This window comes from Phacochoerus africanus, chromosome 8, assembly GCF_016906955.1.
Source record: "Phacochoerus africanus isolate WHEZ1 chromosome 8, ROS_Pafr_v1, whole genome shotgun sequence".
NCBI classification, from domain to species: Eukaryota; Metazoa; Chordata; class Mammalia; order Artiodactyla; family Suidae; genus Phacochoerus; species Phacochoerus africanus.
Window position 1 is genome coordinate 114,977,569 of NC_062551.1, and position 18,690 is coordinate 114,996,258.

Genomic DNA, 18,690 nt, shown 5'->3' on the forward strand with positions numbered 1-18,690 from the left:
GGTCAGGGATCTGACATTGCCATGAGCTGAGGTGTAGGTCGTAGACACGGCTCAGATCTTGCATTGCTGTGGCTGTGGTGTAGGTAGGCAGCTGCAGCTCCACTTCAACTCCTAGTCTGGGAACTTCTATGTTCTGCGGGTGTAGCCATAAAAACACAAAAAATAAAAATAAAGACGCACACTCCCTCAGACTAAAACACACACTCCCTCAGACTCAGCTGTTCCCACTCAAACAGGTGCACGGGAGCTCCTACCCAGAGATGTTTAGTGCAGCATTTTTTTACAATCTAAATGTCCATTAATAAGAGAATTCATGGTACATGGAAAAATGTCGATGATGATGAGGTACTAATGAAAAATTAGGGGACAGAATAAGATGTATAGTTCCATTTTTATAAAAAAGAGACGTTTTAACATGTGCGGCTATATGGTTGTAAGAAAAGATCATAAAGATATTTATCAAGCTGCTAATAGTGAATGCTCTGAAGTATGAGTGAAACGGTAAGAGGAAGTTTTACATTTTACATTATAAAATTGAATGTTATTTTAATATTTTGATATATAATTAAATTTTGTAATTATAGAAGGATTTTTCCACTAAAAACAAAGGAAAAATATCAGTGACCTAGTAAAAGCCAGTATAACTATTTTGAAATAAAATACATGTTATATAGAGCAAGAAAATGAATAAAATGGTAAACCTAGTATAAAACTCAATTCTGATCTTAAAATACTAGGTCGTCTGTATTGAAATGTTCCTTGGATAAAAGACATACTTATCTACTGAAACCCAACTGCAGATTTATAGAATAATTTTCTACCTAAAGTTTTTGAAAACCAAGGATGAGCAATTTAATCCTTTAACCTCATTCTTAATAAATTCATTAACAGACACTTCACTAGTTTTAGGTAAATTGATATCCAGCTTATTAACATTGAGCCTTAAAACGTTAGTAATTCATTTTTAAATTGTAAGCCACCACAGAAAAACAAAATTTCATTTTTGGTTAGTAAAAAAATAATTCTTGGAGTTCCCTAGTGCCTCAGCTGGTTAGGAATCTGCTTAGTATCCATGAGGATGTGGGTTCGATCCCTGGCCTCCCTCGGTGGGTTAAGGATCTGGCAATGCTGCAAGCTGCGGTATATGTTTCAGACGAGTCTCGAGTCTCGGACCTGGCGTTGCTGTGGCTGTGGTGTAGGCCAGCAGCTGCAGCTCCGATTAGACCCCTAGCCTGGGAACTTCCATATACCACAGGTGCAGTCCTAAAAAGCAAAAAGAAAAAGAAAAAATCTGTATTTGGTATGTTAATTGTAATTTGTCTATTTGTAAGGTCACCAAATTACTCTTTAGCATTTTTAACTCGTCACTCTGGGAGATCTTTTCTTACTGATAAAAAAAAAAAAAAAAAAAAACTGCTTTATTGGTTTGGAGACAATCTCTTGAAGTATATAGTGTTTGCTAGAGTGGACATATTTCCTCTTTGAAAGTGAAACCAGTTAGAAAAATATGCAATTTATATCTTAAAATTTGCACAACTCTCTTAAAGCTGTTAGTAAATTTCAAGGTGGGTGCCATACTAATGTCTTAGGGTACTTAATAATTTTTTGACAATACTTTACTGTTATAGGCCTTACACTCAAGAAATGAAAATAAGCTGCTTCCTAAACATACTCACTTGGTCAGGCAAAAGCGTGCTTGGATCACAGCCCCTGTGTCCCTTCGGGAGGGAGAGGATCTGTCCAGAAAGAATCCGATTGCCAAGGTACCATCTAAAGAGGAGGGGGAAGTGCATGCATATTATTAAAATGTGGTGTGAGGATTTGCGTGTTTGCTTGAAAACTTGAGGAAATTATATGATGTACTTAATGAGTTTTGTAGTATTCCACATATCTTTGAAAATGAGCAGAGTTTAACTTTTTAGCAGAGAATGCCACGTTGAAGAGTCTCCTTCCCATTCTGGAAAATGCAGAATCTCTGATGAACACATATATAATTCCAGGCTTGGATTCAACCAAGAGTTGAAACCTGCACTTGTTGAATCTTTAATGGAATGTTACAATACTCAAAAGGAGATACTAGCTTATGTTGGGGGTCATGTTGTTTTTCCTCCTACCTTCCTAGGTCCTCTGGCTGGAACCTGTACAGTGGGCTGACAAAAAGCAGATTAACAACAGAAAAACAAACAAGGTTAATAACACGTCTGTCACGCCTGTAACACATGGGACTACCCAAAGATGAGTCACCCAAAGGGTTGGTTAGAATTTGCATTGATATAGCTTCTCAGTGAAGAAATAATAAATTTTTAGAGAAGTGACAAGACAGAGGAAAAGGGACTTTGAATCTCTCAGGGCAAGTTGTGGGAAGGCAAATATATGGGCCACTAATAATAGAAAAAGCTAGTTCGTCAGGTTTGTTTTGTAGATTCCTCTCTGGTCTTGTCTCCAGCCTGATAAGGATCTAAAGTTGACTCCGTGATTAACTTTTGTCCTTCCTCGTAGAGGTGGCTAGAAAGGCACCTTTATAAATTTAAGTCCTGCTCTTAGGCAGGTAGGGGGAAGGCAGAGAGCTTTTCTGCTTCTTCTCAATTGCTTTCAGCTCTAAATAATTCTTATACCAAAATCACACGTTCTGCACTCTCTACGTGAAAGTAGATTTCAAAATGAAAAGAACTGCTATCTAATAGGTGGCAGGGTGACCACACATCCTGCCTGAGACAGTCTTGGTTTGTGCCCATTGCCCTAGCCTAATTAATAAGTCCCCTTTGGCTCTCAAAGGGTCCTGTTGTTTTGACAAATTATATGGTAATTCTGTTAATATGTATCTCAGACTTCGCATGTGCAAAGTCTGAACCCTTGATTTTTCCCCAAAGCTGTTCTCCCTACAGTCTACTTGTTTCATGGCACTATAATTCTATACATTATTTCAGAAATGTAGCAGATACTGTCAGTTTTACCCCCAAAATATATTCCAGGTGTGCCCACTTCTCTCCACTGCTGCCACCCTCCTTGTCTGAGTCAGCGTCAGCTCTGACCTGTTACCAAAATTGCCCCTGACCTGCCCTCCCTGCTTTGATGCTTCCCCATCCCCACCACAGTCCATTCTCCAGCTGTCAGGGTGATCTTTTGAAAAGACACATCAAAGCACGTTCACCCCCCTAGTGAGACCCTTTTGACAGCTTCCTGCTGCAGTGGAAAGAATAAACTCCTCACCTTGGCCTACAACAGCTCTTGGGATGTATCAGCCTTGACATCCTTACCGACCTCAGTTCCCCACATCACCTACTCTGCTACCTCCCTGAGCTGACACAGCTCATTCCAGCCTCCCACCCCTAGTGCTTGCTATTCCCTCTTCATGGAACCCCCTCCCCATAGATACTTGCAGAACCTCACAGCCTCAAGCCCCTGGCCAAGTGTCACCTCCTGAAAGAGCTCCCTTCCCTGCCTCACCCCATCTCTCTCAATCCCTTTACTCCGTTTCAGCTCCGATTATAGCTTAACTCACTCCAGGACACTATGCCGCAATTGCTTGCTTGTTGTCTGCTTCCCTCACTAGAGTATAAGCTGCCCTGTACCCCAAGCAATGACAACATCCAGTAGGTGCTCAATAAACATTTGTATGAATGAGTAAATGTTCATAAGCAAGTTTAGCCTTCATCTTTCCCATCTTATAAACATCATACATGATGAGCTGTTTAAAAACAAAGAGCAGCTAGAATAGAGAACAACAATTTCCTTTTTCCAGAAACATGTTTTCCCAAAAGCCTTCTAAGATCCAAATTTTATCATGGTTTTACATAATAATATGTATACAAGCAGCTAAGCTTTTTGGTTTGGGTTGAGATAATTGAGTCATACGTTCTTTCAGTAGTTCTCCCTAGAATGCATTGATTATTGATTCTTCAGTAAGCATTAACTCTTCTTACTAGCTTTAATTATACAGGTTGTTAAGGATAGAAGTTATATAAAAAATGAAAGATCTTGTTATATTTCTCTCTAACTTTGCAAATTCTCTATCCAGGAGTAATACTGTCAGTAGTTTAATGTCTTCCAGCTCTTATGAAATACATATGTATATACTAAATACTCTTAAGTGCATACACACACACACACACACACACAAACAACTGTTTTCACACACAGTTTGGTTTTATTTTTAACATAAGTGGAATTCTATGACACATTAACAGTACATACAAATCTAGAATATTCTTTATAAATACTGAAATATATATGTGTACACACAAATATGTTGTGTGTATAGGCATGTACTTGGCAAAAAGGACAAAGAAAAATACGGAGAAAAAGAAAGACAGAGAAGCTCAGTGAAAGTGACTATGGGACTACCCGAGGGTCACAGCTCCACCTCCAGGTGCAGCAGGAAGTTGCAGCCCCATCTGAAGTTTCTCAACCCAACCCCCCAGCACCAGTGCATGCTGGGAATCCTAGGGGAAGAATGTGTAGCTAAGCCTGCAATTTCTGGACAAAGAACTGGCTGGGTAAGTAGGTGGTAATGGCTTCAGTGATGTCTGAAGAAAGAAATCAAGGATCCACTAGAGGGCCACAGAGACACATTGGCTAATGAAGAATTAGAGATACAATAAAAATATTTGTAGAAGACGAAGGTGAGACTACGGAAGACCCAGTAGGTTAGAAACATTAATTTGCTGAAACATTCCAAGTAGACAAAGCACTTGACTGATTTAACCCTTCCATGGAAAGATGCCTTACTCATCCATTCCTGATGATTAAATAGAGTTATAAAGGTGGTTTTTAACTCTGCAGTTTTTACCTTATGCGCTAAATTTAAAGTCCACCCCCATCCGGATGTACTCCCTAATGATATCTTAATTTCACAGCAACCCTAAGAGGTAGGCAGTAGTGTTTCTCCCATTAGCAGATAAGAACACTGAGGTATGGGTTAGGTAGCTGTCTCAGCATCGCATGACTGGTAAGTGGCCGAGACAGGACTAGACCAGATTCTCTGACATCAGGACCTCTGCTCTGGATCACCTGTGACCTACCATCTCCCTCCTGTCAACAGCTGACAGCTTCGGAGTGAAAATTTCCATTAAAAATTGTTACCTGTTCATTACAGAGAGAGTAACTTGAGGCATTCCTCTGTTATTTTTATGTTAGATACATTCCGATCTTGCAGAAGAAAAAGGAATAAAAATTACCTACAAGTACACTGGAAAAGGGATCACAGAGCCACCTTTTGGTCTGTTTGTCTTTAACAAAGACACCGGAGAATTGAACATTACCAGCATTCTAGATCGAGAAGAAACGCCATTTTTTCTGGTGAGAAGAACTGTTTTACACTTATTAGTTTGTAGTTTTCCTTGGGTAATAGTTATGATTTATTATAATTTAATGCTCTGGTACTTTAATGACCTCAGCTTAAATCTGATCCATTCTATTATTTATGTTATGATTTCAGCTAATTGGTTATGCTGTGGATGAAAAAGGAAACAACTTGGAAAAACCAATAGAACTTCGCATTAAAGTTCTTGACATCAATGACAATGAGCCCGTGTTCACACAGGATGTCTTTGTTGGGTCTATTGAAGAGTTGAGTGCAGCAAGTAAGAGTTTATTATTTTTTTTGAATGAATACCCAAAGTCATTTTATCCCCATAGTGACTGAACACCAAAACTCCTGTCTGAGAGGAGGCTGAATACTGCCCATAGGACAAATAAACCTGTTGCTCTAGGAGTTCCCATTATGGCACAGCAGAAACAAATCCGGCTGGTAACCATGAGGTTGCGGGTTCGACCCCTAACCTTGCTCAGTGGGTTAAGGATCCAGCATTGCTGTGAGCTGTGGTGTAGGTCACAGATGCAGCTTGGATCTGACGTTGCTGTGGCTGTGGTGTAGGCCGGCAGCTGCAGCTCTGATTCAACCCCTAGCCTGGGAACTCCCATATGCCATAGGTACAGCCCTGAAAAGATAATAAATAAATAAACAAATAAACCTATTGCTCTAGGTTTGGAACTGCTTTTTTTATTGCCAGTTTTTTACCCTCAACACAGATATGATAGATAGATGTGACAGGTTAGGTTTCTATAGCAACTATTCAACTCTACCCTGTATCAGGAAAGCAGCCATAAACAATATGTAACCAAGTGGGCATGGTTGTGTTCCAATAAAACTTTATTTACAAAAACAGGTGGCTGGCTTTGGCCCACTGGCAGTAGTTTGCTGACTTTGTCTTTTTAGGGCCACAGGTGCGGGATATGGAAGTTCCCAGGCTAGGGTCAAATTGGAGCTGCAACTGGCAGCCTATGCCACAGCCACAGCCACTTGGGATCCAAGCCACATCTGTGACCTACACCACAGCTCACGGCAGTGCCAGATCATTAACCCCCTGAGCAAGGCCAGGAATCAAACCACATCCTCATGGATACTAGTTGGGTTCGTAACCCTCTGAGTCACAACAGGAACTCCAGTTTGCTGACTGACTTTGGATGTATTCTTTCTACAGTCAAGCTTCCATACAGTTGTTCAGTGCAGTGCTCTATATGGAGACGTGCAGGAAAGATTTTTCTTTGATCATAATATAATGAATAGCTGCACTTTTCCTTAACTGCTTGTATTTTAAGGATCATGTATTTGTATCTGTTCATTCTTCTTTCTTTGTATTAGTTATTTAGAACTATTAGAGACAAATTTGCAGCCCTCTACAGCAAGTGTTCAAGACTTCACCCTAAGAATTACATGTGTTAACCTCCACCTCATCCTGATCTTATTTTTCCTATTCCTATCTCCACTCACACTTATTTCCTCAAACAATTAAATGTTTTGATATTGGTAAACTGATCTGGATAAGCGCCTGAAATCCTTTTCTGAACAAGCCGAAGTTATGAATAAAATAATAACGTATGTAAGTGTACTAAAAGTTGAGTTTCAACTTGGACGCCTTTGTTTCTGATGCCAGATACACTTGTGATGAAAATCACCGCAACAGATGCAGATGAGCCCAATACTCTGAATTCTAAAATTTCCTACAGAATTGTGTCTCAGGAGCCTGCTTATCCTCCAGTGTTTTACCTCAATAAAGATACCGGAGAGATTTATACAACCAGTATTACCTTGGACAGAGAGGTAAATTAATATTTTATGTTGTTCATCTTTTCAGCTCTCCTCTGTCTCTTCAGTTTATTCTCTCTATTTCCTTCCTGATTTTCCTCCTTTGTTCTGTATTCCCCATTCATAGGATAACTCTTGGAATTATCCTCTCCTAGGGATGTTGGTCCACTATGGTAGCCATCAGCTATATGTGGCCATGGACCATTTGAAATGCGACTAGACCAAATTGAGATGGGCTGTAAGTTGGGAAAATATACGCCAGATTGGGAAGACTTAGTATGAAAGAAAAGGATGTAAAATATCACTTTAATAATTTTTGTTGAACATGTGATCAACTGTGGATCAAATGAAATATATTTGTTTAAAATTAGTATCATCTGTTTCATTTTATTTTATTTTATTTTAATTTTTTTGTCTTCTTAGAGCTGCACCTGAGGCACATGGAAGTGCCCATGTTAGGAGTCGAATCAGAGCTATAGCCCCTGGCTTACACCGCAGCTCACGGCAATGCCAGCTCCTAGACCACTGAGCGAGGCCAGGGATCAAACCCGTGTCCTCATGGATACTAGTTGGGTTCATTACCACTGAGCCACGACAGGAACTCCAAGTTTCTTTTTATTTTTTAAATGTGGCTGCTAGAACACTTAAAATTGTATATTAATTAATTAAAATAAAATAGAATAAATTACAAACAGACAGCACTGTTTTAGGGCCTCTCCAGTCAGGATCTGTTTGCTAGAGAGTCCTGAAGCATATGTTCCTCAGTGTGTGGCTGTGTGATGAAACATCTGGAATCTTATCTACCACTAATGCATGTAGAGGGGGAGAAAAGATTAAAATAGGGGCACCAATGAGGGTAACGAAAGTATTTGTAAAGGAAAGAGTTATTGTAAATCCCAAATGGGAGAAAAATTTGAGTCGATTTCCTAAAACAGATGTTTTCTCGAACATTTCACTTTTTAACTCAACAGGAAAATTTTAGGTGAAGAAGGGAGAGAGGTTTTTTTGTTTTTGTCTTTTTTTTTAGGGCCGCAGCTGAGGCATGTGGAGGTTCCCAGGCTAGGGGTCCAATCGGAGCTGTACCTGCCGACCTATGCCACAGCCACAGCAATGCGGGATCCGAGCCGCATCTGCAACCTACACCACAGCTCACGGCAACACCAGATCCTTAACCCGCTGAGCAAGGCCAGGGATCTTGTCCTCATGAATTCTCGTCGGGTTCATTAGCCCCTGAGTCATGACGGGAACTCTGAGAGAAGATTTTTTAAAATCCTAGATACATAAAGGTTTTTACAGCATACACAGTAAAATGTTGATTAGCCTAAGAACGCCATATTGCCATCATATATAAATCATCATCAAAGCACAGTCCACATATTTTGTATCGCTTGGAAAAATGATTTGACTCTGTCCAGGGAAGGAGAAAGTCGTACTCAACATTCCTATCAAGATCTTTGTAAAATTAAAGAATTTGATTACTGCTAAAGTTCTGTCATACCTTTTCACATCAAACGAGAATGGAAAAGTACTATTTTTGAGTTACTAGTGTGATTTTTTTTTTTTCAAACATGTTTCTATCTCTGAAGAATGGAAAGTTTAGCCAAAAAAAATAATGGCTGTCATTTATTGGGCTTTGACAATGTGCCTGCTGTTATTCCAAGCTTTTTACATAAATTAACCCATTTAATCCACCTGTAAAGCCTGTGAGGCAGATCTAATTATTATGCCCATTTTATGAAGAAGGAAATCAAGGATCAAAGGGAGTAACTGAGTGTCCAACACAGCTAGTAAATCAGAATTGGAACCCAGGCAGCTCGTTCCAGAGCCTCTGTGCTCCTGCCTTTCACGAGCAGTTCTACCCTGCCCAGGAGCCCCAAGGCATTGGCATTAGCACTGGCTGCCCACGTCTCTGGTAAACTCCAGTCACACTGGAAGGGGACCACGTGGAAGAGAAGGGTTCCCTTTGGAGTAACATCTGAGACGTCCTTCTCTAGGGCATGTTATCTAAGAATCTTGTCTCCCGGGATATGTGGGCAGCGCTCACCAAGTTCTGCCTTCACTGACCAAGTTTTCTCAGGGGATTAGAGTTTCCTGGCTTAACTTTTAGCTGAAAAGGAAGCATGGGACAGAAAGAACCAGTTCATTTAGTCTCATCACTTCCAGCGTAGAGCAAACCACATTTGGAACCCTCTCTTGTGTGCCCACTATTTTATTTTATTTACTTTCCTTTTTTTTAGGGCCACATCTGCAGCATATGGAAGTTCCTGGGCTAGAGGTCAAATGGGAGTAGCAGCTGTAGGCCTACACCACAGCCAAGGCAACACTGAATCCAAGCCACACCTGCAACCTGCACCACAGCTTACAGCAATGCCGGATCCTTAACCCACTGAGCAAGGCCAGGGAACGAACCTGCATCCTCACAGACACTATGTCAGGTTCTTAACCTACTGAGCCACAACGGGAGCTCCTTAAGGAGAGATTTATCACATAAAACTCACCAACGACATAACTAAGAATTTGATGTCAGCAAGTGCTCTAGGCTTTTCTCTTTTAGAAGAGCTCTGATGGCTAATAAACAGCATCTTCACAGGATTAACAGGAGATCATGAACGTTATTTATGAATAAAATATCCTGTGGTTCATTCACTTGATGATAAAGTGAACTAAAACCAGAAAGATTTTGGGAGTGATTCATTTTCACCCAGCTGGTTACTTTTCGTTGCCCTGCAGGAATATAGTAGCTATACTTTGACGGTAGAAGCAAGAGATGGCAATGGACAAATAACAGATAAACCTGTAAAACAAGCTCAAGTTCAGATCCGTATTTTGGACGTCAATGACAACATACCTGTAACTGAAAATAAAGTGGTAACTATTATTTTTATAGCAAATATGCCTGCTTATTCATATTTCAGCTTGTGTTTGTGTTACATCAAAGTGAAAATCCTGCGTTCATGTTTTGCAGTATGAAGGGACAGTTGAAGAAAACCAAGCCAATGTAGAAGTTTTACGCATAAAAGTGTTTGATGCTGATGAAGTAGGCTCTGATAATTGGCTAGCAAACTTTACTTTTGCATCAGGAAATGAAAGGGGTTATTTCCGCATAGAAACTGACACTCAAACTAATGAGGGAATCGTGACCCTTGTTAAGGTAAGTACTTAGTATTCAAAACTGGAATGGGAAAAGTTGGTCCAGAGGAGGAAACTGATATATTTTGAACATTTACAAGTACATTACATAATCACTTAACTGGCACCATAGTTGTTAGTGATAGGGATTATTCCTATTTGCCCAAGTTCTGTAGTTAGTAAGTGGTCACACTTTTTATGTTTCTAATGTAAGTAATACAAGGTTCACGTTTTGAAACATAGTGTTCTAATTGTGCTTAATCGAATCAGTGAACAAAAACTAAATAGTGTGATTAGGCATATGGGTCTTAAACATTGAAAACTTTTAACCCCATAGACATTTTTTAAACAAAACTTAACAGAATGCATTTTTATCTAGCAGAATAAGTAAGGACAAATATCAGTGTATGTTTAAATGGTTTATCATTTATCAGATTTCAAAATAAAATGCCAAGCTACAGCTTTCAAAATGCTATTTCAAATAGATATAAACTCTTGCATTTGGAATGGGTAAGCAATGAGATCCTGCTATATAGCACTGGGAACTATATTTAATCACTTATGATGGAGCATGATGGAGGATAATGTGAGAAAAAGAATGTATATATATATATGTGTATGACTGGGTCACTTTGCTGTAGAAAATTGACAGAACACTGTAAACCAACTGCAAAATAGAAGAAATAAAAATCATTATAAAAAAAAATACTATTTCAGAGTTCCCTTCCTGGCTCAGCAGTTAACAAACCTGACTAGGATCCATGAGGACCTGGGTTCGATCCCTGTCCTCAGTGGGTTAAGGATCCAGCATTGCCATGAGCTGTGGTGTAGGTCAAAGACTCAGCTTGGATCCTGCATTGCTGTGGCTGTGGCATAGGCTGGCAGATGTAGCTTCATTTTGACCCCTAGTCTGGGAACCTCCATATGCCTCGACTGTAGCCCTAAAAAAAAAAAAAGGAAAAAAAAAACTATTTCATTAAGTCAGAGACAAAAATAGATTCCAGAAGCTTCCACATTTTAATAAAAACTTAATATATGGCAGAGTATGTAAAAGCAGGAAGAGGGATGATGATAATATAATGTAAAACAGAATAGAGAAAAATTAACATGACGTCTCTGGTAATTATTGATACCATTTACCAATAGGCTATTGTATGCATTTAAATTACTTTTGTGAGGCAGAGGGAAATAGAATAAGATTACCTCATGTTTAAAGGGAAGACACAGTTTATGATTATTGAAGAAATGGATAACGGGATCAGAGACAAAATAGATTTGCATATATAGAAGTAAGCATACTTTTTAGTCATAGATTAAAAGTGCAACCATGCTAGATGCTTGAGATAAAAAGCCAGTGACCCACAAAAGGAGAGACAGACACTTAGTGTGCATGTGGTAGCACAAAAAAGGGACACAGTTATTTCTACCAGAGGGAACATGAATAAAAAATGGTAAATTTAGTATTAGAATGACAGCAACAGATTAAGAAAATTACAAATTTTCTTTCTCAATTGTATAAAAAATTGCTTCCAGGTTAGAAGGGCAGTAATCAGATTCCAGTCAAAGGAAGTTAAACAAAGAAGATATTCAGGAGTTCCTGTCGTGGCTCAGTGGTTAACGAACCCGACTAGTAACCATGAGTTTGTGGGTTCGATCCCTGGCCTCACTCAGGGGGTTAAGGATCCAGTGTTGCCGTAAGTTGCGGGGTAGGTCGCAGACTCGGCTCAGATCCCGAGTTGCTGTGGCCGTGGCGTAGGCCGGCAGCTACAGCTCCAATTCGACCCCTAGCCTGGGAACCTCCATATGCTGCGGGTGCAGCCCTAAAAAGACAAAAGACAAAAAAAAAAGAAGAAGAAGTTATACAGACAGCAGAGATGCACATAAATTATATTCAATACCATTAGTCATTAGGAAAGATGCAAATTAAGACTATGTGAGCTACCACTGCACACCTGCTAGACCGAACTACAGTCAAAAAAGACTGACAACTCCAAGTATCAGCAGGAATATAAAGGCTTACATATTGCCATTGGAAATTTTAAGCAGTAGAGCCAGTTTGGCAGTGTTTTTTGTTTGTTTGTTTGTTTTGTCTTTTTGCCATTCCTTGGGCGGCTGCTGGGGCATATAGAGGTTCCTAGGCTTGGGGTCTAATCAGAGCTGTAGCCTCCAGCCTACACCAGAGCCACAGCAACGCGGGATCTGAGCCACGTCTGCGACCTACACCACAGCTCACAGCAACGCCGGATCCTTAATTCACTGAGCAAGGCCAAGGATCGAACCCACAACCTCATGGTTCCTAGTCGGGTTCGTTAACCACTGAGCCATGACGGGAACTCCCTGGCAGCTTTGTAAAAAGTCAAACATAGAGTAGTTATCCAGTGACCAATAGTTTAGTCCTAGGTATCCACCCAAGAAGAGTAAAAATGTATATCTACAAAAAAAAAAAAAAAAAAAAACTGGAATGCAATGTTCACAGAGCTTGTATTCATAATAGTGAAAAACTGATAACAGTCCAAATGTCCACCAGCTGGTGAGCAGATAAAAAAAACATGGTATATTGATACAATAGAATACTCTTGAGGCATAAAAAGGAATAAGATACTGATATAGGCTACATATGGATGACCCTCAAAAACATTATACTTTATACAGACACAAAATTCTATATATTGTACGATTCTCTTTATGTGAAATTTCTAGAAAAGGCAAAAAATGGATATAGAAGATAGATCAGTGGTTGCCTAGGGAGGGGGTTGTGAGTTGGCTGCAAATAGGCGAAAAGGAACTTTTGGGAATGATAGAAGTGTTCTGAAGCAGGATGGTCACGATTTTGCTAAACTACTTAGGCTTACTAAACATCAGGCTTACTAAACATCCTCCTGCCATACACTTAAAATGGGTACATTTCACTGTAGCTAAGTTATACCTTAGTAAAGCTGTCCAAAAAAAGGTGAAGGAAAAGGATACTTCAGACTGTAGAAATAAAGATAGTAAATCATCACGTGAGAAAAATCCTCAGCTTTGTTAACAAATAAGCTTAGTATCTTTTTGCTATTAAAAATAGCAAAAATAGGAGTGATAAAATATGCTAACAGTTGTAAAAAAATAGAGATGTATGCCCTCATACATTTCTCTTAATGCTGAAAGTATTTCCATTCTCCTTGGTGCATTCTGGCTATTTATAACAAACACTGTGAAATAATTCTTATGTACCCAGTACGCAATTCATTTTTTTAAATGTTGTCTTGGTCCTTTACAGCTTTGGAAGACTAATGACATTTGGCTGGAAGATTTTATTTTTCATCCGGCATACATCATACATCAAAATAAGCCTGTGAAATGCAAGAGCACCTTAAGAAGAAAATAGGGAGTTCTCATTGTGACCTAGCAGGTTAAGAACCCAACTAGTATCCATGGGGATGCAGGTTCAATCCCTGGCCTCGCTCAGTGGGTTAAAGGATCCAGTGTTGCCACAAGCTGTGGCAGAGGTCACAGATGTGGCTTGGATCTGCTGGCTCTGATTTGATCCCTAGCCTGGGAACCTCCATATGTCACAGGTGTGGCCCTAAAAAAGACCAAAAATTTAAAAAAAAAAGGAAAAGAAAATTTCAGGATTCTGCAATCACAGAGTGTGTTTTTCTCTAGTCAATTTCTTTTTTTTTTTTTTTTGTCTTTTTGCCATTTCTTGGGCCGCTCCCGCGGCATATAGAGGTTTCCAGGCTAGGGGTTGAATCGGAGCTGTAGCCACCGGCCTACGCCAGAGCCACAGCAACTCAGGATCTGAGCCGCGTCTGCAACCTACACTACAGCTCACGGCAACGCGGATCGTTAACCCACTGAGCAAGGGCAGGGACCGAACCCGCAACCTCATGGTTCCTAGTCGGATTCATTAACCACTGCACGATGACGAGAACTCCTCTAGTCAATTTCTATTGTGTCATTGTCCCAACACCATAGTGACCTATATAAAAAAAGGAGGCAGAAGTTATCTATTCAGAACTCTATAGAGGAAAAAATGGATTTCATGATAAATTATCCAAAAGCAAAAGTGAGCATTGCAGTAATTCATGTAAACACATGTAAGATATTTAATGTTATCCTAAAGAAAGAGCAAAAAATAGTCAGTACATCTAAACGGCAATACCCCTGGAATTAAAAAGTAACAGGACCTACATAAACTTTGAAAGGGTACTTCTTTTAGTAGGAGTACATAGCCCAACAGAGGAAAAATAATTATAATATAAGAACATTCAGAGCAGTATTAGTTATATTCAAAAATTGCAAATAGTCCAAATGCCTAATAACAGAATGGCTAAGTAAATTAAGTGTAGCTAAGAAGTAGATAGCTATAGAAATGTTTTTTAAAAGAAAATGGACAAATTGGAACATAAAATATGTAAGGAGTGATAAACTGATTATATCAAATGTAAAGCTGATCATATCAAGTTATATATCGTACAGTTCACAAAGAACAGAGTATTTGGAGGAAGGTTAATCTTTTATGGCATTGATAGCAAACCAGATATGAATAGACAGGCTAAAAACGGAGAGGGTTAGATTACTTGTTTCAGCAAATTTGAAAACCCCTGGCCTTAACAAATTTAAGTGGTTGTTTTTTCAACAGGAGGTCTTGGTTTTATGATTTGCCATAGGACAGTGCTGCTTATGTAGTAGCCCTTTTCACCAGAATAAACCCATGGGATATATTTTAAGGAATATTAACTTACATTTAATTCCATTAATTATTAAGAAAAACATAACTTCAGATTGTCAAAAAGAAAAATGTATATATATTATATACATCTTTTTTTTTTTTTTTTGCTTTTTAGGGCTGCATCCGTGTCATATAGAGGTTCCCAGGCTAGGGGTCAAATCAGAGCTGTAGCTGCCAGGCTACACCACAGCCACAGCAATGTCAGATCCAAGCCCTGTCTGCGACCTACACCACAGCTCACACAACACCAGATCCTTAACCCACTGAGTGAAACCAGAGATTGAACCTGCATCCTCATGGATGCTAGTCAAATTCATTTCCACTGAGCCACAATGGGAACTCCTAAAAATGTATATATTTTAAATGATTTTGACCTTAAATAAAATAAATGCATCCTAAATATCCTTAACATTTATGAATATCCAGACTGACAGAGACTTTTAATGGTGTGATGTCAATGTAAGAGTTAGAATACTCAGTGCTTCTATATTTTTCATATTTTAAATTATTATATCTGACACTAAAACCACAAGTGTCTTCCCTTTTAAAAGAATTCCCTTTGATTTTGCCTTTCTAGGAAGTGGATTATGAAGAAATGAAGAGTCTGAACTTCAGCGTTATTGTCACTAACAAAGCAGCTTTTCACAAATCAGTTAAGAATAAATATAAGCCTACCTCCATTCCCATCAGAGTCAAAGTGAAAAATGTGAAAGAAGGCATTTATTTTAAAAGCAGTACAGTCCAATTTCATGCCAGCGAGAGCATGGAAAAATCAAGCCAAAGCCAAATACTGGGAAAATTTCAAGCTTTTGATGAAGACACTGGACAAGTAGCCCGAGTAAAGTAAGAGATAATTATGTATATTATTTTCTCACTATAAATTCCTTTGCATGCCTATTTTCAAAAATCATAATGAAATTTGAACACTTCATTTCTTTGAACCCCACCATTGTAACTCCCCAAAGGCCTGTAGATTAAATTCCCTAGAGTGGCACAGGTCACTCGAGGCAGAAAGGAATTTTCCCAGGACCCCTTCCCTCTACCACCTGAGTGAGGCTGGGTAGCTCACTCAAAACCATTCTGGATAGAGAAAGCTAAAAAGCAATCAAGAACAAGTTCAGAAAGAAACTTTTTAAAGTCTGTCATATCTCCCAAAAGAGTATTAGAGGTAAGAAAATAGCAAATTAAATTTGCTGCACAAGTTTGGTTAAGAGAAATAAAAACAGCTGCATGATGTGTGTTAATAATGAGGAAACCAGTTTTATTTGCTCATAAACCTTAGAAGTTGATCTTCATTTAAACCATGCCCTTTGGTTCAGGGATTGGTGAACCTTTTGTAATGTTTGTCTTGGTCATGATGACCTTAACTCAATGTATTTACTGAGAACCTACTAGATGCCACTCTACACTCAAAAGCACTGGATTTTGCCCACACTGTATTGACACCTTAGGTTTGCGTGATCCCTTCACATTTTCAAAGTGAACTTATGTCTTAGCTCTGAAAGCCCTTCCATCAAAAGATGACTCTCTACAGAGCTATTATTAATGAAGCTCTACTTACAGTTATTTGATCGAATTTAAGAATCCCCACCTGCCACCCGAGACACAGCTCCTGTGTGTTTCTCCTGTTGGTGCCAGAATTGTTTGGTTGCTTCTGTCCTTAGGCCTGTATGCCTGGGTGCCAGTATTTCATAAAATACTGCATTTAGAGGCATGGCCAACTGTAGCAAGGATAGGGATATCAACAACCTCTTTACTCACCTTCCTTCCATGGACACTTCATCAGCCAATAGTAGCAAGTAACCCTTTTCCAAAATAATGTTAACCAAGAGCTTCTATTGTATTTCCTGCAGTGTAACACTTTTTTAGCCCATCTTACTTTCAGGGGCCAGTCCAGCTTCTTTTAAATTTTATAGTCTAATTTTATTTCCATGGCTCTAAACCTAAGAGGTTTACCTAAATCCCTAGTAACTGAGGATGAGTGTTCCATATGATTTCTCACAAAACTGAGAGGCTTAGTTGTTTTCATTAATTATCCTCTAATAGTATCGTGGCTATTGAAACTTCTATTTCCATCTATTTTATTTATTTATTTATTTATTTATTTATTTTACTTTTTAGAGCCACACCTTCGGCATATGGAAGTTCCCAGGCTATGGTTCAAATCAGTTGTAGCTGGAAGCCTACACCATGGCTCACGCCAATGCTGGATCCTTAACCCACTAAGAGAGGCCAGGGATCAAAGCTGCATCCTCATGGATACTAGTCGCGTTCATTACCACTGAGCCACAGTGGGAACTCCCATCTATTTATTTATTTATTTGCTTTTTAGGGCTGTACCTGCAGTATATGGAGGTTCCTAGGCTAGGGGTTGAATCAGAGCTACAGCTGCCCGGGCTACACCACAGCCACAGCAACGCAGGATCTGAGCCGTGTCTGAGACCTATACCACGGTTCATGCACACCAGATCTTTAACCCACTGAGCGAGGCCATGGATTGAACCTGCAACCTCATGGTTCCTAGTCAGATTCATTTCTGCTGAGCCACAGCTGGAGCTCCCCATCTACTTAATTTTAATTGTTGCTTTTATTAGGACTTAAGACTATGTCACAAGATTGCATGTTCTACTTTGAAAAATAACGAACCATATTTCTTCTCAAAAGTATTTTATTCTTTAGGATACAGTGACAGAACTTTAGAATGAGAATGATCTTAAAGATTAATTCAGACCTACTATTTAACAGATAAGGAATGGTAGGCACAGCTAAGTTAAACAATCACCAGTATTCATCTAATTTAGAAATGTTGATAAGGACAACAGAAGAATCACTCTTAACTTTGTCATAATTTACTTTTTACTGATTATTCATAAGCATCAATTGTTTATGGATATTTGCCATGTTGTAGAAAATTCCTTAAGTGAGATCACACAAAACATTCCATTGTGAAATGTGATTTTGCCATTATATCTTTGACTTTGTTACAAGTATAACGTGGGAATACATCGGCGGCCACTAAGTCCAAGCTTTAAAATTTCAGACATGAAATTTAGCAATGTCTATGAAAATCCAAATGTATCCTCATTTACTGGTAAAAATATTAAAAGGCAGAAGAATTTAGTTAAAGTGTGTAATAGGAATTTTTTAAATAGTCACTATAAATAAACATTGCTATATTCTAGTCACTCATATTTGTGTGCCTAAACATCCACTTAATAGAAAATAAATTGTTGATCTGATTGCTTGAACCAAATACTCATGTGTTTGGTTTATATTTGTATTTGGATATATTTTAAATATATCAATGGTATTAAGTGACATACATTTCGGAAAACATACTATGTTCTCTCTGTCTTCCCAAAGCTGTCTCTTTCCAGAGTAATTCCCCTTTGCTTTGAGGGAAGAGACCCAGAAATCACATTATCAGCCTTTTTTTCACTTTTAACCATTTCTAACTGTAAGAAACCTGTTGCTCCAAACAATGAACAATATCCCCCATATTTAAAGTACTTCCATTTAAAGCAGTCATTGATTTTAAAATATTGATAACATGCCAATAAACAGTGGAATGTGAGACTGCTTTTCTCCATGAGTTCTTGCTGCATAGCTAAGTTATCCTCCAAAGGTTAACTCGAAATTGAAGGGAGACTAGACTAGCTCTAAGACACTGAAGAGCAACTTGTAAACTTCCTGGGGGAGCAGGCAAGGAATGGTTGCCCCTTGTATATCTGTTCTGAGTACGGTACAGAAATAAGGAAGG

At 38.9% G+C, this 18,690-nt stretch overlaps 1 protein-coding gene across 1 annotated transcript in view; it reads left to right on the forward strand.

Moving 5' to 3' along the window:
* Positions 1-18,690, forward strand: part of DSG2 (desmoglein 2) — a 53,490-nt gene that overhangs the window by 20,399 nt on the left and 14,401 nt on the right. Inside the window, exons 3-9 of the mRNA XM_047794043.1 lie at positions 1,629-1,763; positions 5,137-5,298; positions 5,438-5,582; positions 6,936-7,102; positions 9,818-9,955; positions 10,053-10,238; positions 15,508-15,773. Coding sequence (XP_047649999.1) covers positions 1,629-1,763; positions 5,137-5,298; positions 5,438-5,582; positions 6,936-7,102; positions 9,818-9,955; positions 10,053-10,238; positions 15,508-15,773 — 1,199 coding nt within the window. The remainder of the gene's footprint in view (positions 1-1,628; positions 1,764-5,136; positions 5,299-5,437; positions 5,583-6,935; positions 7,103-9,817; positions 9,956-10,052; positions 10,239-15,507; positions 15,774-18,690) is intronic.